Here is a 24,588-nt window from a genome sequence, read left to right as displayed (position 1 = left end):
CTAGTTCACTGTCCAGTTCTTCCGTGTGTACCCCTTCTTCTCCAAAGGAAGAGCAGTGAGATAGAAAAAAAATTAAAAGAAACATTCAGACACCAGCAGCAAGCAAGAAATTCCTTCCAGTATACAGCAGAACCAACACCAAGTTTCATACCAACTTAGCCCAAACCCATGCCACAAACACTCTGGTTACTAGAAAGCATTTAGCTCTTGGCAACCGTGCTAAAGATACCTTTGACACTGCAAGGGTTAAAAAAGCCTGCATCTCCTTTTCAATCCCACAATGGGTAGGAAAGACAACTTGCAGGACAATCAAGAATGTTCAGTGATTGCAAATGAACTGTATTGATCGAGGGAATTGGGCATGGCGAATTCCTGCGTGTTTGGAATTTCCATTCATTTCTGGGAATGGCGGAAAGGCTTAAGTGGTTTCCTGCATGTTGTTTTGTGACAATATCCAAATCAGAGCTCTTCTCTGTGCAAGGAACCAAAGCCTCATACTAGATGCAATCCAACTGCTTCCAAATCTGGTTTGATAAACTATTACAGGTAGTCCTCAACTTACAACCGTTCATTTAGGGACCATTCGAAGTTACGACGGCACTGAAAAAGTGACTTATGACAATTTTTTACATATGGCCTTTGTAGCATCCCTGTGATCAAGTGATCAAAATTCAGATGCTGGGCAACTGGTTCATATTTATGACCATTGCTGTGTCCCCAAAGTCACATGATCCCCTTTTGCGACCTTCTCACAAGCAAAGTCAATGGGGAAGCCAAATTCACTTAACAACCGGGTTACTAACTTTATCAACTGTGGTGATTCACTTAACAACTGTGGCAAGGAAGGTCGTAAAAAAGGCAAAACTCACTCATCAAATTTCTCACTTAGCAATAGAAATATTGGGCTCAATTACGGTCGTAGGTCGAGGACTACTTGTACTTTCATTCCAAAATAATTAATTTAAAAAAAAAACTTGATCAATTTTAACTTCCTGTTAAATAAAACCATTAATGGGAATGATTAATTATAACTCCTGTGTCAACTCCATTGGAATGAGTTGACACATCATATAATGCATGCTTGCTAGTTGGTGTCATCTTAGGACTGTATTTTTAGCCAAAGTACGTAGCTTCAAAATGGACTAATTGAATGAATTTCAAAGCAAATGTCTTTTATTCTATTCTGGGAAACACTTTCATGTGAAAGTACTTGCAAAGAACATATTCTATTTAAAAAATTCCATTAAAGCGTAGAATTTTTATCTGTAAATGATGGCATGAATGAGAGAGTGTGTGTTTTTTTTTTATTAAGAAACAAAACTGTAATCAGCAAATGAGAAATGATAAAACTTGCAAGCAAATTATAGGACAGGCATGGATTCATTTGAGCACATCAGTCATGTCTTCTAAAAAGAGGTACCAAACACGAGATTTTCCAGCATCAGAACACCAAAACAAAGTAATGTTCCCAGCTAGATCAATTTATAATTGTAAAATAATCTCCTATCAGTCACAGTGCAAACAGTATTGAGTTGAAGGATTGTTTTTTTTTCCTAGTAAATATAATAAAGTTTTCTCAATTTCAGATGGAGCATACTATGATTCAGGTAGCAGACACCACTTTTAATGTACAAGAAACCGGAATCAATACAAGGCAATTTTATTGGTAGCAGGAACGAGAAACATTTGCAAAGCCATTTGAACCAAAGGTGCTTTTGAAAAGACAACTGGGCTGAAGAAGCTTCTTGGGTGACAAATGAAATATTTTCAAGGGGAAAAAAAGTACCAAGAAAGCCTTGTTGCCTTTTGAAAAGCATCTTTGGGACAATCGTATGAGCGGGATGATTTGAAAATCTCCATAAGCATTTAGAGCCATTTTGGAGTGGAAGCAAAATAATGGATCTGCTCAGGGTTGTGCAATACTGAAATTCAAATATGCCAACCAATCTCTGCTCGCAAGGTCAACAGTGAGGAATGCTAGAATTACCATTCAGGTACATCTGGATGGCTGGATACTGATTATACAGGACTCAATTTGCCAACAGGTCTAACTAAGATGAGTAAAGCTTCCCGAGTTAAAGACCACCCAATTCCTTGGGACATTATGTCTCAGAACTTCAAGAGCTTGTGGTGTTGATATATTTATGTATTATGTTTATTATAGAAGTTGTTATAACTGCTGATTGGGAGCTTCCCAGAATTCAGTACAAGATGGGTGGCTATATAAATGTTTTAAATAAATAAATTCCATATTTACAGAGTTTTCCATGAATTTGGGTAGTGCTCGACTTACAACAATTTGTTTAGTGACCGTTCAAAGTTACAACGGCACTGAAAAAAGTAACTTATGGCTATTTTTCACACTTATGACTATTGCAGAAAAAACAACAACAACCCATGGTCATATGATCAAAATTTGGATGCTTCACAACTGATTCATATTTATGACGGTTATAGTGCCCTGGGGGGTCATGTGATTACCTTTTGCAACCTTCTGACAAGCAAAATCAATGGGGAAGCCAGATTCACCTTTAACAACCCTGTTACCAACTTAACAACTGCAATGATTCACTTAACAACTGTGGCAAGAAAGGTCAGAAAATAGAGCAAAACTCACTTAACAAATGTCTCTCTTAGCAACCTGAATTGACTACCTATATGGGTAGTCCTCAACTCACAGCGACAATCGAGTACAAAATTTCCATTGCTAAGCAAGGCAGTTGTTAAGCAAATTATGCCCATTTTACAACCTTCCTTGCCACAATTGTTAAGTGAGTCACTTCAGTCGTTAAGTTAGTAACATGATTGTTAACTGAAACTGGCTTCCCCGTTGACTTTTTTGCTGGAAGCTGGCTGGCAACACTCATCGAATTGCTTCATGTCAATTGCCAAGCATCTGGATTTTGATCATATGACCACAGGGATGCTGCAACCATCGTTGAGTGTGAAAAAAGGTCACAGGTCATCTTTTTCAGTGCTGCTGCTAACTTCAAAAAGTCCCTAAATGAATGATTGCAACTTGAGGACTTACGTGTCCTCAAAAGTCAAGGGATGGAGATCCTAAACCACCATACTATGTGTTCATACATAGAAGCCATGTCACATAACCAGTATACTTTCTTGAGGTTGAAAACAAGCATGATAAAACTTGTTTTAAAAGACAGCAAGAACATTCTCTCCAAAGAGTTAAACCAAAATGGAACCTGGCAAGTGTTTTTCTGAATCCACTCACTTTTCAAGTGGCTGATGTGCTTTTAGTGTGATTGTCTGCCAAAAAGTTTTTGTCCACCCCTGAAGTCTTATTCTCAAATCAAGATATTTTTGAAAAAAAAAACATGCTATGGAAGTACCTTCAAAGCAGAAGTGTATTATTTCTGAAATATAGATATGTACAATATATTGACTCATAGAGAATCCATCATGGTATTACATTAGCAAATATTTCTGCAACCTTTATATGTGTAGAATTAGCCTATATTTGCATGTTCAAAAGAGAACTTTGAAAATGCTTCATTTAAAATGAATTAAGTTTAGCCTTTTTAAAAATCTTTTCAAATGACATATATTCTGCCTGAAAAAATATATATGCTTTTATACGTTTTCTTCTCTTTTTCTCCTATTTTCAATGCATGCCTAACAAATCAAGGTAGCTTGGTTTCTTAAAGTGGATACTGGATTCCTTCCTTCAGTGTTTCAGAAACAGTCAAAATTAAATCTTTGCCAATATAACATTGCAAAAATATATAGAATATATATTGCAAAATATATTACTGCAGAAAATAAGAACCCAGATAGACATTTGCCTTCCATAAAGTTAATAAAGTGACTTTGGCTCCAAATGTATATGGTAATAAAATACATGGTTTCATAACTCTACTGTCTAGTCTTGTTTTACCCAGAGTGATTTTGAAACTATACCTACTATAATTGTGATTCCAGTAGTTTAAAAAAATTTTGAAGAGGACCAATGACAATAATAACTAAAATACTACCAAGCTTGGAAATCTGGTTTTATCCTTTAATCCTAATTTTTTTTGACCATCTTCCTTATTTTCTTGCCAAGACCCTGTAACCATAATTAGACATTCCAACTAATGAGATGAGATGAGGTTGATGGCCATTAAATGCATGGTTATTTTGGTACAAGGGCTTATTCATCAAGGTTCACCTCCCCCTCGCATGTATGTGCTAGTCGTTCCCGACTGGCGCTGCTCATCTCCGTTTCAAAGCCGAAGAGCCAGCACTGTCCAAAGACGTCTCTGTGGTCATGTGGCCAGCATGAATAAATGCCGAAGGAACATGGAATGCTGTTACCTTCCCACCAAAGGTGGTTTCTATTTTTCTACTTGCATTTTTACATGCTTTCGAACTGCTAGGTTGGCAGAAGCTGGGACAAGTAACGGGAGCTCACTCCGTCACGCGGCACTGGGGATTCGAACCGCCAAACTGCCAACTTACTTTCTGATCGACAAGCTCAGTCCTAGCCACTGAGTCACCGTGTCCCCTTATTCATCAAACACTCTCTCTAGAGGGTTGTGCGTTGTGCTCTTTTAAAGATGATAGTCTTGTTTTCCTTAACAGTTTTACAAATGTTAAAATGTGCACTACTAATTTTGTTATTGTTTTCCTTTCGTTTATGAAAGCTAGTCCTTGACCTATGAATGTAATTGACCCCAGAATTACAGTTATAAGTCACTGCGGTCATTAAGAGGGTCACTTCTTAACTGGATCAGATTTTTCTGTATTTTTGTGCTGGTTGTTAAGCAAATTCTGTGGTTATGAACTAAATACATTTTTCCCAATGGGAGGTGTGTGTGTGTTGTTGTTTTTTTGCCAGAAATGGGAAGTAAATGCCTAAAACGGCAACAAAAAAAAAAAAAGAGAGAGAGAGAGACAAGAAGATTGCAGTCATATGACTGTGGGAGGCTGCAAACAGCTGTAGAGGTAAGTTGGTTGCCAAGACTCCCCCCCCCCCTCAAAAAAATGATGATGTGACTATGGGGGAGAAAGTGGCAACATAAGTTTGATTGCAAGCAGCTTTTGGGAGAGAGGTCTCTCATAACTTTGAATGTTTGCTAAGCAACCAGTCGTAAATCAGGGATGACCTGTACCAATTTTTTATTACTACTATTGCTGGTGGTGATTTTATTGTTACTGCTTACAAAATAGTTTCCAGGGTGGGTGTTTGCTGGGTGTATGGCTTCATAATTATTCCCCCACTTCCATGCCATCAAAAAAGAATTGTTTCCTATACAGACACACCCAACCAAAGACCTTTGTGTGCAGCTGCTACGGATGTATGTTTGTCTCACTCCCTTTGCCTCGACCCACATCTGAGCTTCACTGAACTGGCAGAATATTTCTTTGGATAAAGATCAAGGACAAGCAATATATGGAGCTCCCCAGACTCCTCTAAGTCTTGCCATATGATCATACTGCTGAAACTGTGTAGTAAACAGAACAAAATTAAAATGGCAGTGAGGAGAGCACTAAAAATCCCACCTGTGCACCTTCTCTTAAGTCATTATGTCACCAATGGTTCTTCTGAAACTCTTAAAAGACCTACCAGCCTTTTTTTAAAAAGGGGTTTCACAAGCTACAAAAGCATTGCCCACTCAAATTTGTACTCTGCAGATGTATTAAGACTACAGGCCATGCTGGGATGTTCTGGGGACTCCCTTGTCCCAGGACGTCTTGAGGGCACCCCAATTGTTGAAGATGACTACAGACCAACATGTGATTCTTAGATCACTTGACATCAATGCACGATGACTTGCTAAACAGCTGAAGTTTGATTGCAGGCAGAGAATCAAGCCTGAATTGTAAATAAATGATTTTCAAGACAAGAAAAGGTGGACTTCTGAAATGTTATTTAAGCACTGATTGTCTTACCATCATCTTCACATTCTTCTAGAGGCTTTTGCTGTTTGTTCAGGCACCTTGGGTCTAGCCAAGACGTTGTTTTAGTATTATGACTACAAATAAAAAATAATAAAAAATTGAGTTTCATAAAAATACATACAAAAAAAAAAACCCCACGATGACACAATTTTTATTTTCAGAAAATGGAGAGAACCAATCTAGAACTGAGGAGAAATTTCTTGACAGAAGAATTTTATCAGTGGAATGGCTTGGCCTAAGACGTTATGGGTGCTTCCATTACTGCAGGATTTTTATGAAGAGATTGGACAACCATTTGTCTGAAATGATATGGGGTTTCCTGCTTGAGCAGGGGGTTGGACTAGAAGACCTCTAAGGTCCCTTCTGACTTGCTATTAGGTTATTCTGTTTCTTTGGGCTGCGTCATTGGATTGTGAGCCATATACAATCCTGTTCTTTATTCCCCATTCCACTGTTGTAGTTTCCTATGACTTTTAAAGAAGATGTCATTTTAATTCTTGGTGTGTCTACAACCCAGGGTAGGGTACCTGCGAGACCACCTACTGCCACCAGTAGCCTCCCACTATCCAGTGCGATCCCACAGAGTTGGCCTCCTCAGGGTGCCGTCGGCCAGACAGTGTCGGCTAGCGACCCCCAGGGGGAGAGCCTTCTCTGTGGGAGCACCTTCCCTTTGGAATGAGCTGCCCCCAGAGCTTCGCATAATCCCTGACCTCCGGTCCTTCCGACGCGCCCTAAAAAGTTGGCTTTTCCAGCAAGCCGGCCTGGCTTGAACAGTATAAAACAAATGATTAATTTAATTGTTAATTTTAATCTAATTTTTAAATTTTTATTGTTAATATTAATTGGGTTTGGATACTTTATTTAATTTCCTTTTAAACTTTTGTAATATGTGTGTGGGTTTTTTTTTTATGTTGTACGCCGCCCTGAGTCCTTTGGGAGAAGGGCGGCATATAAATCCAATAAACAAACAAAACAAACAAACCCAGCTGAGCCCTTTGATTATTCACAATTCTTCATTCAAAGAGCCACAATGCATTTGCCTATATCCACAAATAAATAGGAAAACATAGAAATTCTATATTTTTGAAAGAGAATACCATGGTTCCTTCCACAAATCTCAAAAGAATGACCTAATCATCAAAGTGATCTAATCCTCCTGCGGACATTATGTGAAGGAGAATATACATGTTCCTTTGAAGACTTACTATTAAAGAACAGCTCTGCTTTCAAAGGAGAGCATTCACATCCCGGCTATCCATTACTAGCGATGTGAAAGCTGGAGTGGAAGGTCACCATTTCACACACTACATTACCCACCCTTGCAATGCAAGAAGAATCCATCCATTCAATTCTTGTGTGCATTTCTGGGCAATTAATCACCAGTTGGTAAACTAAGCCATAGAAGTCCAGCAGGCACAGCAAATGAACAACAATGGAAAACACTAGGTTTGCCAAGGCACCAAAACATTGTATACCTCAAAACCATAAAGGGAAATTGTAAAATATTTGAATATCCTTCCAAACTGAAGGTGGGGGATACATTTATGGAGGCAGAACAACGCAAATTCTGGGTTAAGTATTGCATAAATAAAAATTAGGGCGGTGGTTTTTTTTTTTTTTAGTTTATCATCCTATAATGTGTTTATTATAGAAAATAAAGATGACTAATTGTGAAGACTGTAAGGCAGTTACTGCTGAATGCTTTAATCACTTACCATACAGTAAGAATTTAGCTTCTAATTTATTCTATCAGCAGCCAGAATGCTATGCAATGAAATGTTTAGCATCATCATTACATGAAGAAATGTCACTACATGAATAACTCTTACGTGCATTTACTTGAAACCAACCTTACTGGATTCAGTACATTGTATTTATGAATTGATACCCTATTATTAATTGCTGAATACAAGATCCAAAGGCTTTTATGTCTACCCCTGAAACTGATGAACTGAGAAACACACAGTCTGGATGAATCACTTAGCCATGAGACCTAGGCTACTTGGTGGTTGCACTTCCAAATAGCCATCATACAAGGAACAAGCAATCTTGCCTTAGTCATTATCACAAGCTTAGTTTATCTTGCCTGTAACAGAAAGTATATTATTCCATTTGGGAGTGGCCTCCAAAGTTGAAAAGTAGCACACTATGGTACTTACTCAGGGGAGCAAGGGCTACTAGATTAATTACAATGCAAAAATCAATAGAAGATCTGTTATCACGGAAGATCAGCCTGGTCCCAGCCTGTGTAAACGTCATCAATTCACCCAGGACATTGTCAAATTGTTCCTTTTTTATTCTCTTTCCTTATATACCAGTAATCTTCTCTCAAAAAGCAAACCAACCAGCAACTAAGATCATTACAAGGCCTAGAAACTAAAACATATAAGGAACAGTTGCAGGAATTGGGTATGGCTAAGTCTAAAGAAAAGAGGGACTAGGGTTGATATGATAGCAGTATTTCAGTATTTGAGGAGCTGCCACAAAGAAGAGGGGGGGTCAACTTACTTTCCAAAGCACCAGAAGGCAAGATAAGAAACAATGGGTAGAAACTAATCAAGGAGAGAAGCAACCTGGAATTAAGAAGACGTTTCCTAACAGTGAGGATAATTAAGTGGAGCAGTGGAACACCTTGCCTTCAGAAGTTGTGAGTCCTTCATCATTGGAAGTTTTTAAGAAAAGTCTGGACAGCCACCTGCCTGAAATGGTATAGGATCTCTTGACTGAGCAGGAGGTTGGACTAGAAGATCTCTAAGGGCCGTTCAAGCTCTATTCTGATTATTATAATTTCAAAGCTTGAGATGGGGACCTCTTACAAGACTAAGAATTTACAAAGTTGAGCCAGATAAAAGAACACAGTTTATGTCTTCAGAAATGAATGAACTTTCAACCCTTCTCCTGAATTCCTCTCCATGTTCAGAGTCCCAAAGCTGCTTTTTCAAGAGGGAACTGGACTTTCTGGTTTTTCTTTGAAGGTGGTTTTGCTTCTCATCCAAGAAGTTTCTTCAGCTCTTCAGCAAGAAGCCAGAATGCCCAGTTGACCTTTGGGACAACCATGACCTGGATGACTGATAATCTCCATAGACAAAACCCAAAGAGATTTACGGAACCTAAAGGTCAAAAAAGAAATGAAAATACACTTTACTCTATAAAGTAGACTTCTCCATTCTCTGTATAAGCCATCTCCCAGTTTTCAGGCAGAGGACCCAAGTTTTCCTCCGCACAAGGAGGTAGGTATTGAGGGAGCTTCTCAGATGGTTCCGTGGTGGGAACAGTGGTGATGCTATTATTCAGAGATGGAAGAGCTGCATCTCTTATACTGTGTATATTGTGCTCGTCTTGTTCACCGGAGTCTGCTGTAGAGGAACATCACACAAAATTATTAAAAAAAATAAAAGAGATTATTAATTGGAATAGCAATAGCAATTAGACTTATATACTGCTTCACAGTTCTTTTACAGTCCTCTCTAAGTGCTTTACAGAGTCAACATAATTGCCCCCAATGATCTGGGTCCTCATTTTAGCCACCTGGGAAGGGTGGAAGGCTGAGTCTACCTTGAGCCTAGTGAGATTTGAACTGCCAGATTGCAGGCAGCTGGCCATCAATAGAAGTAGCCTGGAGTACTGCACTTCGTGGCTCATTATTTGTAAAGCCACATTTTTTGTTTCCCATCCTTACTTGGTTTAAGTTTAAGTTTAAGTTTTGTTAGATTTATAGACCGCCCCCTCTCCCCGAAGGGACTCGGGGCGGTGTACAGACATCTCAATAAAAAACCGTATACAAAAATAAATACCCTTAAATTCCCGTAAAATCGAATTAAACAATAGGCTGTACAAAGTGATAAAAATTAAAAACAACCTAAAAACTCACCCCTAAAAATTTAAAATACAGACTTTAAACCTTAAAACCTTTAAATAAAGGTTTAGACCAGGGCTCTCAGCCCGCAGGCCAGATGTGTCACATGCTGGCCACACCCACACATGGTGTAGCGCAGGAGAAAAAAATTCCCGATTAGTCACAGGACACTGCCCTGACAACGTGAGTTTGACACCCCTGGTTTAGACACTCCACTAACTAATTCAGAGTGTGTCTGATATTGTCATGCAGTGATACAGAGTTTTCGACCTTTTCAAGGGGCTCAAGATCACACTGGACTGAATGAGGGACAGATCAGTTTCTTTTCTTTTTTTTAGAATCAAATTATCACCAATGATCTGGCATTAACGAGCAAATAACTAAGAGGGACGTACATTGTTTATGGACAGTAACACACACACACACATACATTTCAAAAAGATCTTTCAAAATTGGAAAATAAGTCTTAAAATAACAAAGACAATGTCAATATAAAAATCCATACTGAGATTTACACACAGATCCCCAAAATTCCTATACTTTAAATACATGTTCACGGACTCTGACTTAGTAGGGAATAAATAAGAAACTGATACATACTTCTAAATGGCTGAACAAATAAGTAAAAGAACAATTACTAGAAAGCAGAAAACATAACATTGTAGCCTGGAAAAGACAGAGAAAACAGAATGGAACTCAAATGATCAAGAGTTGATCTAACTGTCTGTTGTGGCCCAGCAGGAGCCGTTGCAGCTGCCACCAGACTCCAAGAGTGAGGGTCCCTATGAGTCAGCTCTGGAGAATGAGGAGGACCTTGGGCAAGGTTCTGACTCTGAGCAGGGATCGGAGAGTCTGGTCGGCCATCAGGAGGCACCTGAGGCATGGAGCAGCGGTGAGAGCCAAAGGAGGGGGGCTCCTGATGCCATACCTTGGAGCAGTGGGGAGGAGTCACGGGACAGTGACTCAGATATCAGCAGGGAGTTCTTGGATGCTCGTTACTGCCACGCCCACAGAGGCAGGGAGCAAGGGCGCAGTTATTGGCGGTAAGGGCTCTCAGCTGCTGATAAGTAGACTCCCCTTCAGTCTATAAAAGGATTGACTGAGCATACGCCCTTTGCAGAAGTCAACAAAGGAATTATTCAAGAAGTTCGGTCTTGGAAACGTAGCATGCTGGATAGCTGCTATCGTGTCTCGTGTCTGTGAGCCTTGTCGTGGTGGTTTACTGCCAAGGATCTGTCTGTCTGTCTGTGCAATAAATCCTATTAAAGTAGTATTGTTCCGGAGCGTGTTCTGTGTGGGCGAGGGAAGAAGGACACTGTCCTAAGTATAATATTTCTGATTGGATTTCTGAAACTTTAGGGGGAAAAAAACTCAGAGAAAGTAAAGTGTACAAAAATAAGTACAGATAATACTTGACTCAGGACCACAATAGAGCCCAAAATGTCCGTTGCTAAGCAAGGCAATTGTTCGGTGAATTTTGACCCATTTTACCCCATTTTTTCCTATGGTTGTTACATTAATCATTGCAGTTGTTAAGTAAATCATGCAGTGAATCTGGTTTCTCTTATTGACTCTGCTTGTCAAAGGCCAACTGGGAAGGTTACAAATGGTGTTCACGTGACCCCAGGACATGCCAGTTATCAAATGCCCAAATTTTGATCATGGGGATGCTGCAATGGTTGTAAGTTTGCATAAGTCACTTTTTTCAGTGTTGTTGTAATTTCAAACTTTCACTAAACAAATGGTTATAAGTTGAGGACTACTTATATGACATGGAGAAGTCATAATACTAAAAATCAGGGTCAACCCAAAATGCTGAGAAATGGGGATATTTAGGTTGAATGCAATCACATCAGAGTGTGGAATTGAATTCTGCAAAAAAAAAAAATTATTACTGGCCACACTCTAGGTAGTTACAATCATGTACTAAACTCTTAATGCCATATCTTCTGATCAAAATATGTATATTTTCATTATCATCAGCACAATCTAGGGGGTGTCAAACTCAATTTCATTGAGGGCCGCATCTGGGTTGAGTTTGACCTCGGAGGGCCGGGGGTGGTGGTGTGGTGGCCATGGTGAGTGTGCCCAGGGATGGGCGTGGCCATGGTAGGCATGACATGGCACTTGTGTCTGGGGCACCTGTGGTGGTCAAGTGCTAAGGCAGGACTTCCCTGAGACCCCCCCCCCCCCTCTCATTATAATCTCCTTCCTTCCCTCTTCATTCTCCTTCCTTCTTCCTTCCCATCTTTCCTTATTTTTCTTTGGCTTTCCTCTTTGCCTTTCTCCTTTCCTGTCCCTTCTTGCATGCTCAAATGCAAAAGGGGGAACATTTCTCCTTTTGTTTTGTTTTTAGTTTATTTTAATATCCCTCTGCCAGTGAAAACGGAATTTGGGGGGCGGGGGGCGGTCCGGGGTCCCCTGTGTCCTGTTTTCAGCCTGCATGGCCTCTTGCAACCTTCTGCTAGCGGAAATGGAGTCTGGAGAGCCCTGCCCCACTGAGCACCATTTTCGCCAGCAGAGGCACCGCAGGCCTCTGCTGTTTCCAGGCCGGCCCTGCGCCTCCTGACATTTGGAGGATATGTGACTATGGGGGAAGAGAGCTAGCGGTGGGAACTTTGAACCAAGTTGTAAGTACTTCAAAGAGGTCAGCAGTAACTTCAAACGGTTGCTAAGTGATCAGTCGCAAGCCGAGGCCTTTGTGTAGTCTGTCTAGTTTGTGGTCCCAACAGTTCTTGTTTACAAGCAATGCACCATTGTTGCTACTTTGACATTCTGTTGTTTATAGTCCATCTGTGTGATCTTGCAGCAAGTAGCCAGGTGGTCCATAGCTTCTTCAGCGTCTTTGAAGAGCCGGCGTTTGCTGTCTGTTGCCCTTTTCTCAATTCTTGCTTTGTGTGCATTTGTTCTCAGGGCTTGGTCTTGTTCAGCCAGAATCAGCACCTGTGTCTCTTTCTTCAATTTTCCTGCTTTTAGCCATTGTCAGGTTTTGTTTTAATCTGCTTTGCCTGCAGTACATAATCTGGTTTTATGCACTGGCCATGTAACACTTTGCCTTGACAAGTCTCTTTTCTATTCTTCATTTGGTCTTTTATTATTATTTGGCCCATTTACTGTTATTGTGATGATGATTATTGTGATTACAATAGTTGGTTGTATAGTCAGCCAGATGTTTAGCCTGGATTTGGCATTTTTATCCATCTATTGAGTTTTTCCTAAGAAGCTGTCCTCTTTGAAATAGGATGTAGACGTTCCAACTCTGCTCCATCAGGTGATTTTTTTTTTTTACAAAAAGAATTGTTGTTAGTAGCAACTATCTTTTTCAATCTGTCAATGTTGTTGTCTTATGTGTCTTACCACACATTACACTTAATACATTACTCTGATGCTTGTCTAATTGCAGTAATGCAATTACTCTCATTCCCCAGCAACGTTGGCTGGGGAATTCTGTGGAATTCTGAGTTGAAATGTACATGTCTTAAAGACACCAAGGATGATAAACACCAACCTAATGTATTAAATAACATACTATTAAGTAAGAAATGCACAGGGTTATTGCTTGGGAGCCAAATTCCAACCAGTGCAATAGGCTTTGATGACCCCATCTGACAGTTTAAATTCAAAAATTAATAGATTTTTTTCCCCTCAGAATTGCTCTGATGACTCTCTTAAAAGCTGCAATGCACATCTTAAATTTGAAGTTAGAAAAGAAATCTTACTGTTAACAGAATGCATCAATCCCAGGGAAAAATACTGATTTATGTGTATCATGATTCTCCTGATCTTCCAATTAATCAGGTGGGAGAAAGAGAGGGGGAGAGAGAGAAAGAGAAAGAGAAAGAGAAAGAGAGAGAGAGAGAGAGAGAGAGAGAGAGAGAGAGAATGAATGCGAATGAATTGATTTACCTGTAAAGCTACTGTTCATTTCAGGGATGTCATCCTCTTCATTCTCTGCATGTACTAAACCAGCATTTTGCATATCATTGTAGGACTTGGTTCGTTTGGGAGTCGTCTGCTTGGAACTTGAGGGGAGATTTTGCAAAGCATCAGCATTATTCACTTTCCCACCGAGGGATTGGCTGGGAGGTTTGGGTGTTCCATAATAGTTACCTAGGAAATAGAAACACTTTTTATTTATTTATTTATTTGATTCAATTTAGGCACCACCCAATCCCAGCTGACGGAGGAGGCTCACAATATAAGTTCATAAAGAAAAGAAAAGAATCCTGCCACTCTATGTAGAATAAAAAAACCACAACTACCAATAGGCCCCATCCATGTCAAACCAAGGCCTTGGAAGAACAACTAGATTATTAAGGAAAGCCAGTAGGAATCTCAAAGGGGCTCTCGTTTTAAATTTGCAAGTTTTTTAAAAATATGTTATCCCATTCAAAGTTTTCCTTCTCTCCCCTTCACCAGCTGCAACAGGAGGCATTTCCCCTTATTATTATTTATTTACCATATCAGGGAAATCTTCGAAATGCTAGCCACCAGTGACGTGCAGTCAGGGGAGGCAGGGGAGGCACAGCCTCACCACTGTCATCATGAAAAGAACAAAAATGTAAAAGGAAAAAGGCCAGAGCTGAGGTCAGGCTGAGCTAGTTGCTGCCTCACCGTGGATGACTCTGCTTAACTGTTTAAAAAAGCCTCTAAAAAGCACCCTCCACCATGAGGCAGGAGAACTGCATGCCTCATCTAGTCTGACTTTAGGCGTTTTATGATCAAGCAGAGTTACGCAAGGGTTAAAAGCTTAAAAATTCCTGACGCAGTTCTCCTGCCTCATAGTAGAGGGCACTCATTTGGGTGGGGCTTCTTCAGAGGACCCGAGGCAAGAGCAGAGTTGAAATCCTCTCTGAAACAGCTGGAAAAGGTACATGTGGGTCAGAGGGAGGGGGAGGAATTTAAACTTCATCCTCCTGGTGTGGGGCTTTGGGCAAAGGCTGGAGAAAAGGACTCTGGCTTGCTTGTGCTCTCCCTGGGGTGTAGTTTGATTGCAGGCAGAGCCACGTTGCCTTTTCAAACCTGTAATCAGTGAAGTTGGGCTGGATCCTTCCGGGGCTGGGGGAAAGTGTGGGTGATCCAGTATGGCTCTTTGACTGGCTTCCTGCCTCCTCCTGTGGTCTCCTCGCTGGTGCTCTTCCCTTCAATCCAACTTTGTGTGTGTGTGTCTGTGTGTGTGTTTGAGAGAGAGTGAGTGAGAGAGAGGGAAGGGGGTAGGATAGTCCAATCCAACTTCTCTGTGTGTGTGTGTGTGTGTGTTTGAGAGAGGGAGGAAGAGAGGGAGGAAGGAGGGAAAGGGAGAAGAAAAAGAAAAAGAAAGAAGGAAACTTCTTTCGCAAAGGAGAAAAAAAACGATGTTGCTTTAAATCGGAACTGAGCATGCCTGGCTGTGGAATTCTGGGAGTTGAAGTCCACAAGTCTAAAAAAATTTGAAACCCACCACTGTGTCAGGGCAACATCTGCCATAAAACTCACTGCATGTCACTGCTAGACACAATGCAGTCCTGGCAGCCTAAATTCTTTTATGCAGGTATGAATAAGTTGCATTCCCTGACTTCCCATCAACTAGAAAACTTAAAACAGATGCCTTCTGTTTTATTTTGCAGCAACTTAGCCATTTTTATTTTAAAAGGAGAAACAAAGACTGCGTTTTTAGGGGCACCAAACGTACAAAGTCTAAAAAAATAAAAGGCAACTGCGACTAACGGAAGAAAAAAGAAATTTCAATTAGTTATCTCCGAAGAAAGGCACGCTAAATTAATGCTGAAACATATTGCCAGTGAACTTCTCACAAAATTCTATCATCACCTGGAAAAATAAGGGAAGGCTGAGATCTTGTCCTTTCATACATATCCTCAGCAGATGGCAGCTTCATTTTTTTAAAGCAACATTTTAAAAAAATAATGGCAACTACAGACTAGAACTGGGGTGTCAAACTTGATTTCATTGAGGGCCGCCTCAGGATTGTGTTTGACCTGGGGGGAGGGGATGTGTGGCCAGAGGCCAGCATGATGTGACTCCTGTCACAGACACTTGTGGTGTCCTAAGTGCTCTGCCAGTGAAAATGGACTCCCGAGCTCCGTTTTCAGCTGCGACGGCCTCCTGCAACCCTCTGCCAGCAAAAAAGGAGCTCAGGAGAAAACGGAGCTTCGTTTTCGCTGGGAAAAGGCACTGTGGGCTAGTCCTTCACTATTTCCAGGGCGTGCCAGATCTAAGCACTCCATGGTCCGGATCCGGCCCCCGAGCCTTGAGTTTGACACCCCTGGTGTCTAGAATATAAAACCACGTCACCCGCTTTAGAAGGATAAGCTTTTGAAAGAGAATCAAAAGACAGCTCAGATACATCTCATTTCAACAACAACAGAAAATTACTCCTAGACAACCCCATGTCAAATGTGGAAGCTGTTCTTCTCTGTCCAGGAAAAGCTCTTCCAACTACATTAGAGTCATTTTATCTCCCGTCTCGGTAGCATATGTTTGGAGATTTTCAGGATGGCACCAGGAAAATGTTATACATTTATCCCACTGCAATTGTCGAGCTTTGTGCCTGCCAGGAACTGTTAAAATCCATGGGCTTGGCATAGCTCAGATTCCGTGGGAGAGCCCTCGGGGTGTGGATTTAAAAAAAATAATACTTTTTTAGATGTGTTAAATCTATCTGACAGCTTTGTTTCCTGCTCAAAATATTCAGAAAATGACTGCCAAAAAAAAAAAAAAGTGCAGGGAGTAGCATTTGAAATCTCATGAAACTCATGGGCCGCCCACTCTTGTTTGAAATAACTGCAGAGTCTCACTTAAATGCTTCCCTGGATTCAGTAAAGTCAGTCATGTAAGTTGATCAATTTTTCCTAAACAGGAAAACTGAATTTCCTAGGCATTGTTAACAAAGGAATAACAAATGCCATATCTGCAAACACCAGGGTATCAGTCATTCTGCGAATGTCACTTATGACACCCTCACTTAAATCAAACCCTTTTTAATGGGCAGGTTTTTTTTGTTCCAGTTCCAGATCTGGAGAGATTTTGGGGATCACTATGTGAGGCCTTGTGGATGTTGCAGTGAGAATACCGAAATCTTGGGAAATGGAGATTGATGCTGGTGGTTGAGAAATACCAAGCCATCCTTCCAGTTTATGCAACGATGTTCAGTGCACAGCAAATATGCTAGGTTTATTTTATAGAATAAAATCCAGGAATGATCAAGTTTTACCTAAGAGCCAAGCCTTAACTCTGCAATCTAGCCCAACATCAATTTATTAATTTAAAAAATGTCAAACATCAAAATACAAGTAAGATGAACCATAGTAGAATTATATGTCTAGTTTATGGAAAAGAAGGACTAGGGGAGACATGATAGCAGTCTTCCAATATCTCAGGGTTTGCCACAAAGGAGGAGTCAAGCTCTTCTCAAAAGCAACCTGAACAGTGGTGAAATTCAATTTTTTTTACTACCGGTTATGTGGGCATGTCTGGGTGGGCATGGCAGGGAAAGGATATTGCAAAATCCCCGTTCCCGTCCAACTTTGGGCCAATCAGAGGTAGTATTTGCCGGTTCTCCAGACTACTCAAAATTTCCGCTACCGGTTCTCCAGAACCTGCTGAATTTCACCCCTGCACCTGAAGGCAGGACGAGAAGCAATGAATGGAAGCTAATCAACTTAGAACTAAGGAGAAATTTCCTGACAGAATAATTAATCAGTAGAACAACTTGCCTCCATAAGTTGTAGGTATTGTAACACTGGAGGTTTTTAACACAGGACAACCATTTGTCTGAAATTGTATAGGGTTTCCTGCCTGAGCAGCGGGTTGGACTAGAAGACCTCCAAGATCCCTTCCAACTCTGTTATTCTGTTATACAAATACTTCTAGAAACTAGACTAGATCATTAACAGGATGCTACTTTCTAAACCTCTCTGGACCAGTGAGATGGGAAAGTCCATTTAAGTCTTCAACAGAATGAACTTTCTCTCACCCATACCCTGATTTACATCTAATATAATCCGCTTCTGGAGGAGACTGAAGCAGAGGAAAATTGCTCCATAGAGTGATTCCTTTTCAAAGGCCTTGCATAAATCAGTTCTAATGAACATAAAGGCTTTAGCTTCAGTGCAGGTGCAGCACCTTTAAACTCCTTCTTCATTTTGGATTTGAAATGCACATGTATACATTATTGATACAGAGGAAATGGCCTCTTCTAGTAAAAGCATTAATGGAAATAATGAGTGCTCTTACAGCACATCCTGCCTCTCTTATTTGTATGCTCTATATAATGCCAGGGTAGTTAAGAGACAGCAGGATGATGAATGGGGAAGAAGATTGAAAAAGATGGGGGCGGAGAGAAATAGGAAAAGAAAGCACTTCTTTAGTTTAGACCATCTTTCTCTAGCAGTTGTGTTGAAATAGTCAACAAAGGGTCCGTAAGCAACACTGCTTCTTCTGTTAATTTTCATGATGATGTAATACCCTCAATGTTTTATTTTAAAAATTACTTTAATTGCAAAAAAGAAAGGAAAAAACCTGGGCATTTATTTGTTTATTTGTTTGCTAAATTTTTTGACTGTACACTTTTTTGGAAGAATAATCCACTGTTCCTCAAAAACTGTCATGTCAACTGAGATGGACAAAGAAAATCCAGAATGAGGTAGAAGGTACAGAGATTGGGGAAGTTTCCTTTTCAGCTTCCTTCCTGAAGAAATCATATTTCTCTGATTACATGTGTCCAGCTGGAAACCATTTGGTATATACACTCATGACAAGTTCTCATATTTTTGAACGTACCTATCAGCCAAAAAGATTGCCGATCCTTAACAGTGGCATACCTGGCACATTTGACACCAGAATGGCTACGTCAATCCACTGAAGAGTACCACAAGGGCTTGGAACCATGGTCTACTTCATCTCCATGCTTAGCAAACAACTGATTAGATAACTTTTATTGTCGTTAACATGGGCCCAGTGGCCCATGTTAAAAATGAAATTCTGTTGCCTGCTATCAAAAGAAAGTATATATCTTACCCATACATAACACACATATATGCGTGTTATACATATACTCATGCTACACACACACACACACACACACACACACACACACACACACAGGAACGGGACAGAATAACAGAGTTTGAAGGGACCTTGGAGGTCTTCTAGTCCACCCCCCTGATCAGGCAGGAAACCCTATATCATTTCAGACAAATGGTTGTCCAATCTCTTAGCGGAAAGAGGAAACTTGAGAGTTAACAAGATTGGTATGCTGTATGGAACAAAACTGTGATTGAATTTGGATGACTGAATCAGATACCACGAAGCCTCCTCCAGGAAGGTAACAAAGAAAACAGGACGTGAAGAGGATGTGTAGCGTCCCAGACAATCCTCCAGGCTCATGCATCCCTTATGTGCTATGTCCTGGATAGAAGGAAAGATAGGGAGTGAACTGCCAATAATATATTCAGCTATCTGTTAGACTCAACTCCACACATGTCATCCACTCTCCAATTATCCTCCTTGTCTTCAGTAGCACCTCCCTATTACCTGTTCCCACCTGTTCTGACCGAGGCTTTCCAAGAGAATGAAGCAAACTCCTGGTCCCAACAAAAAAAAACCTTTTATATAATTTGCTGTGCTCATTCACATCCAGCAAAGTCTTCCAAGAGAGGATTTACAGTCACAGACCTTATCTGGGTTGGAGAGCTGCCAGGCCAGTATCTGCGAAACTTGGCAAGGAGTCTCGGAGAGTCATGAACCAATTAAGTGAACTAATTGTCTCCTGCAAACTCCATTCCCCTTTCTCTCCTCTTTTATTTCCTCTGGGAGGGGCCATTCATTGTCCACCTGTGGCCTTACTCCCAAGTCGACCCCTGTTCTTTAGCTGTTCCCTGCATCTGTGGAAACTGTGCATGCGCAAATGGGAACAGGCTCCAGCTGTTTGTCTGCCTCACTGATGTCTGACTCTGAAGGTAGCTGATAACTGGCATACGGCTCTGCCCCCCCCTCTGCCTCCGACACAGAGCCCTCATCAGAGCCTTCCCCAGACTCCAGGACTGGCCCATGATCCTCCCCAACCTCCTCACTGTCCAAATCTGCTGCGAGCTCTGCAGACCGCTGGTGGCCCCAACATCACCACCCTGCCCTTGGAACGCTACTTCCCTTAAAAGTTGTTTTATAAAAGTCTCCAGTTATGTAGACGAAACAACAGCTGACAATCTTGCTATGGTGGCATTCCATAAACTAGTGCAATCATTCATGTTCTGCTCTAGTTTCATCTCCCACTTAATTTAACAAGGCTGCAGAACAACTCCTGCTTGTTTAGTGTTCAAAACAGAGTATCGTCACTTTTATGTGGAAACTAGTCATTGTTCTAAGTTCTCTAAGTTCTTGAGTCTGGGTTGGGTGGAGAAGATTGTGATCTGTGACCTGTGGCAGTTGTGTAGGCAAGAGGTTCATCCCTGATGGACAGCTTTAAGTCTTCAGATTTCCTTTCTTTGCCTTGGACTGGAGACAACCGGGACATAAAACCACCACAATCTTCATGGTAAAATTCAACAGCAGATGGAGTTTGGGCTGTCACTTATAATCCATAATCTCCGATCTAGGACCAGCTCCGTTACCATGACATCTATTTCCTGCTTGTCTTAAGAGGGATGCAAGGCAATATAACTGATCTGCATACAATAAGTTAACCTGAGAAGTTGTGAATGGCTTAAAATCACAATGTGAATGGGAATTTGAACCTGGATCTTCCTAATCTCAGTCCAACAATTTAGTTACTATTTTAAACTACCCCGACACACACCGACATACACACTACATTTTTCTATCTCATTCAACACAGTAGACAATTAAAAGCATATTAGGCCAGATATTAAGACACTATGCACAGCACCTCAAACTTTTAAGTTTACAGATAATTTCCCACCAATTTCATTTTCTTGTACAGAAAGGTTTTTTTTTAAATATTCTACTTTCTACCTATAACCCTTTTCTAAGAATTACAGTAAAATCACACTGTCCTTTTGAAAATGTCATTTACACCTGGTTTTAGTCACTGATTGTAATTAAAGGTTACATTTGGTTTTCCCACAATGTGGAGCAACAAATGCCAAGACAGTTGTGAGACATTTCACAGGGCTACATAAGTTTTAGACCACAAGTAGAAACAAATAATTCACTGATAACCTTTACAAAGGCTTCCTGTTAATTCAATTTCCCCCTGAATATAAAGGTATATAAAGGTAAAGCCTGAAACCATCCATCTGCATATCTGTAAGAGAAGTTATAAAACCGGGTAAAAGTAAAGATAAAGGTTCTCCTCATGCATATGTGCTAGTGGTTCCCAACTCTAGGGGGCAGTGCTCATATCCGTTTCAAAGCCGAAGAGCCAGCACTGTCCGAAGACTTCTTCATGAATCATGTGGCCGGCATGACTAAATGCCGAAGGCGTACAGAACGCTGTTACCTTCCCACCAAAGGTGGTCCTTATTTTTCTACTTGCAGTTTTACATGCTTTCGAACTGCTGGGTGGCAGGAGCTGAGACAAGTAAGGGGAGCTCACTCCGTTACGCGGCACTAGGGATTCGAACCGCCGAACTGCTGACCTTTCTGATCGACAACCTCAGAGTCTTAGCCACTGAGCCACCACGTCCCTATAAAACCGGGTATGCCAGCTTCAAATTAACTATGAAATATTGCCTGTCATTATTGAATCATGGGCATTCTCTTAACTGCAGTAGCTTGCTACATTAATATTTGGAAATGTTTATACTGATCTGATGTAGTGGTCTTGGGTGTATGTTGATTTTTAATTTTTTTAAAAAAAAACCTTATCCCGATTTCCGGAGCTCTTCAATTGCACCCCATTTGTGCTTTTACCTCCTAATGATGTAAATTACTTCAGTCATCAACTCAAGAAACGCAATCCCTACCCTATGATTTAGCACAACACACCCACTGCAAGTAATGAGAGCAGTCACAGCAAAGCTTATATAGAACAAATCAACCTCTAGTCTGCATGCTATTCATTGAAAGCGAAGGGAAGGAATGAGGGGGTGGTGGGAAGGAGAAGGAAACCTGAAGGAAACGCATCACAATTTTACAAACGATTTGGGGAGCCACAAGAAAAGGGGGGGAGGTGTACATGTAATTCCAATCAATGGTTGTCTAATCATCATAATCTTCACCTAAGCCAGGATCGTGTTCACATAACCTTTTGCATTTGGTGGTGAATTTATGCAGCCACCGTAATTTAGTGATTTGTAAAAAAAATACAACGTTCAAAACACACTTAATTAATAATGTGGTGGTTCCCACAATGTGCGAAGGGGAAAACTTCCTTGCCTCATCAATGGTAATGAATGAATGAAATAAACAAAGAATTAGGCAAGTTTGTACTGTGGTTTGCGTTTCTGTGACTAGCAAAGCGTGGTTAGACATTTTTTTTAAAAGATGAGAAGCAGAAGATAAGCAAAGGAAATACAAGATTTTTAATAGGATTGCTTCCTATTGAAAGGTCCCTGTAAAAGGCCATAAAACAAAAGCTCATTAAACAAAGCCCTAAGGCAGCGATGGCGAACCTTTTTTGGCTTGCGTGCCACAAGTGGGGGGAGCGCAGGGGGGTCGTGTGCGGGCGTAATGTAACGTGCGACCTCCCCCAGTGCGCATGCGCGCACAACGCGCGACCCCCCCCATTTTTACATGCTTTTTTCACCCTACCCAGGCTCCAGAGGCTTTATAGGAGCCTGGGGAGGGCGAAAAGAGCCTCCCCCGCCCCCCACGGAGGCCCTCCGGAGGCTTCAGGGACCGTCCGGAGGCTTCCCTGAAGCCTTTGGAGTGCTCAAAAGGATCCTCCAAGCAAACCGGAAGTGACTTCCGGGTTGCTCGGAGGGTCGTTTTAAGCACTCCGAAGGTGTCAGGGAAGCCTCCGGATGGTCCCTGAAGCCTCCGGAGGGCCTCCGGGGGGCGCGGGGGAGGCTCTTTTCGCCCTCCCCAGGCTCCTATAACGCCTGTGGAGCCTGGGGAAGGCAAAAAAAAGGCTTTAAAAAGGTGAACTCAGCTGGCCAGCGCGCGCATGCGCGCTGGCCAGCTAACAGAGCAGCGCCTCGCGTGCCCTGACAAATGGCACACGTGCCATAGGTTCGCCATCACTGCCCTAAGGTTATCTCAATACTGCTAATTTATATTTTTAAATTATTGTAAAGGTAAAGGTTCCCCCGCACTTGCGTGCTAGACGTTACTGGCTCTAGGGGGCGGTGCTCATCTCCGTTTCTAAGCCGAAGAGCCAGCACTGTCCAAAGACAGTCTCCGTGGTCATGTGGTCAGCATGACTCAACGCCAAAGGCGCACGGAGCACTTTTACCTTCCCACCAAAGTGGTCTCTATTTTTCTACTTGCATTTTTTACGTGCTTTCAAACTGCTAGGTTGGCAGAAGCTGGGACAAATAACAGGAGCTCATCCCATTACATGGCACTAGGGATTCAAACCGCTGAACTGCCGACCTTCTGATCGACAAGCTCAGTGTCTTAGCCACTGAGCCACTGCATCCCTCTAGCCACCATGTCCCTCTAAATTATTGTATTAGACCTCAAAGTAATGTTCCCTTCTAGGTCCAAATCAAGGTATTGGTTGTTACCTTTTAAAGCTGTTTATGGCATGGGTATCAGAGGAGCTACTGTATCTCACTTCAATGGGATTAGCCCATCCCATTTGCTCCATGGAAGAGGCCTATTTGGATCCCTTCTGCCAAAGAATTTCAGGTGGTAGGGTCCAGGAAAAGGACCTTTTCTGCTGTGGCTCCTGCCCTCTGCAATATGGTAAAGTCTGCCCACAAACTCCTGGTTTCAGAATAAGAGAGTTGGAAGGGACCTTGGAGGTCTTCTAGTCCAACCCCCTGCTCAGACAGGAAACTTCCAAAAGAGCTCTGATGACTGGCCTTGATAGAGGCATATTATGATGGGGCCGGGTGGCAGGGTTTCTTATTTAATGCTCTCTACATGTCTACTTTAATGAAAATAATGACTAGAGATAACATGATAGCATGTGAGGGCTGCCACAAGGAAGAGGAGGGTCAACCTATTCTCCAAAACACCTGAAGGCAGAACAAGAAGCAATGGACGGAAAATAATCAAGGAGAGAATCAACCTAAAAGTAAGGACAACTTTCCTGACAGTGAAAGCAATTAATCGGTGGAACGACTTGCTTATGGGTACTCCAACACTGAAGATTTTAAAGAGGAGATTGGACAACGATTAGTCTGAAATGGTATACGACAGTGATGGCTAACCTTTTTGTTGTCATGTGCCGAAAGCATGCACACTTGCGCAACAGCGCATTTGCGTGTGCCCATACCCATAATGCAATATGTACAGGAGACCACCCCTGTGTGCTCTGCCCCCCTGTGCATGCATGCACAACCCCCCTGTGTCTCTCCGCCCCCCCCCCCCCGCACATGCGCACATGACCCTACCTGTGACCCATTTTGGACCTAGCAGGCCTCCCTGCAGCCTCCTGGGACCAAAAATAGGCCACGGGGGGGGGGGGGAGCGCATACACGGTGGAGCTGAGATAGGGCAACGGCTCACGTGCCCAGAGACAGGGCTCTGCGTGCCACCTCCATCATGGGTATAGAATCTCCTGCTTGAGCAGAGGTTGGACTAGAAGTCCTTCAAGATCCCTTCCAATTATATTATTATGTTAAAAGATTCAATTGTTTTTAGTGGCAAGATGAAATTTCTACCTGTGTCATAGTTCTTTTCCCCATGGACCTTCACTTTAGTGAAGATTTGAATTAATTTATTTTTAAATATTACTCTTAACAAGAAAAGATACTTGTAAAGAT

The 24,588-nt window shown here is 41.6% G+C and overlaps 1 protein-coding gene across 7 annotated transcripts in view; it reads right to left on the bottom strand.

The window, feature by feature from the left end:
* Window positions 1-24,588, bottom strand: part of MAGI1 (membrane associated guanylate kinase, WW and PDZ domain containing 1) — a 538,606-nt gene that overhangs the window by 119,180 nt on the left and 394,838 nt on the right. For 6 of the 7 annotated variants that reach the window (XM_081934092.1, XM_081934093.1, XM_081934095.1 and 3 more), the window contains exons 4-7: window positions 13,664-13,867; window positions 9,047-9,257; window positions 5,893-5,975; window positions 1-36 (exon numbers count right to left, since the gene is read on the bottom strand). In XM_081934092.1, the coding sequence (XP_081790218.1) occupies window positions 1-36; window positions 5,893-5,975; window positions 9,047-9,257; window positions 13,664-13,867 (534 nt within the window). The remainder of the gene's footprint in view (window positions 37-5,892; window positions 5,976-9,046; window positions 9,258-13,663; window positions 13,868-24,588) is intronic. The other variant, XM_081934094.1, reaches the window with a different exon arrangement.

The sequence above is a fragment of the Natrix helvetica genome (assembly GCF_964273705.1).
Source record: "Natrix helvetica genome assembly, chromosome: 1".
NCBI classification, from domain to species: domain Eukaryota; kingdom Metazoa; phylum Chordata; class Lepidosauria; order Squamata; family Natricidae; genus Natrix; species Natrix helvetica.
This window is presented reverse-complemented; position numbering and strand designations above follow the sequence as displayed.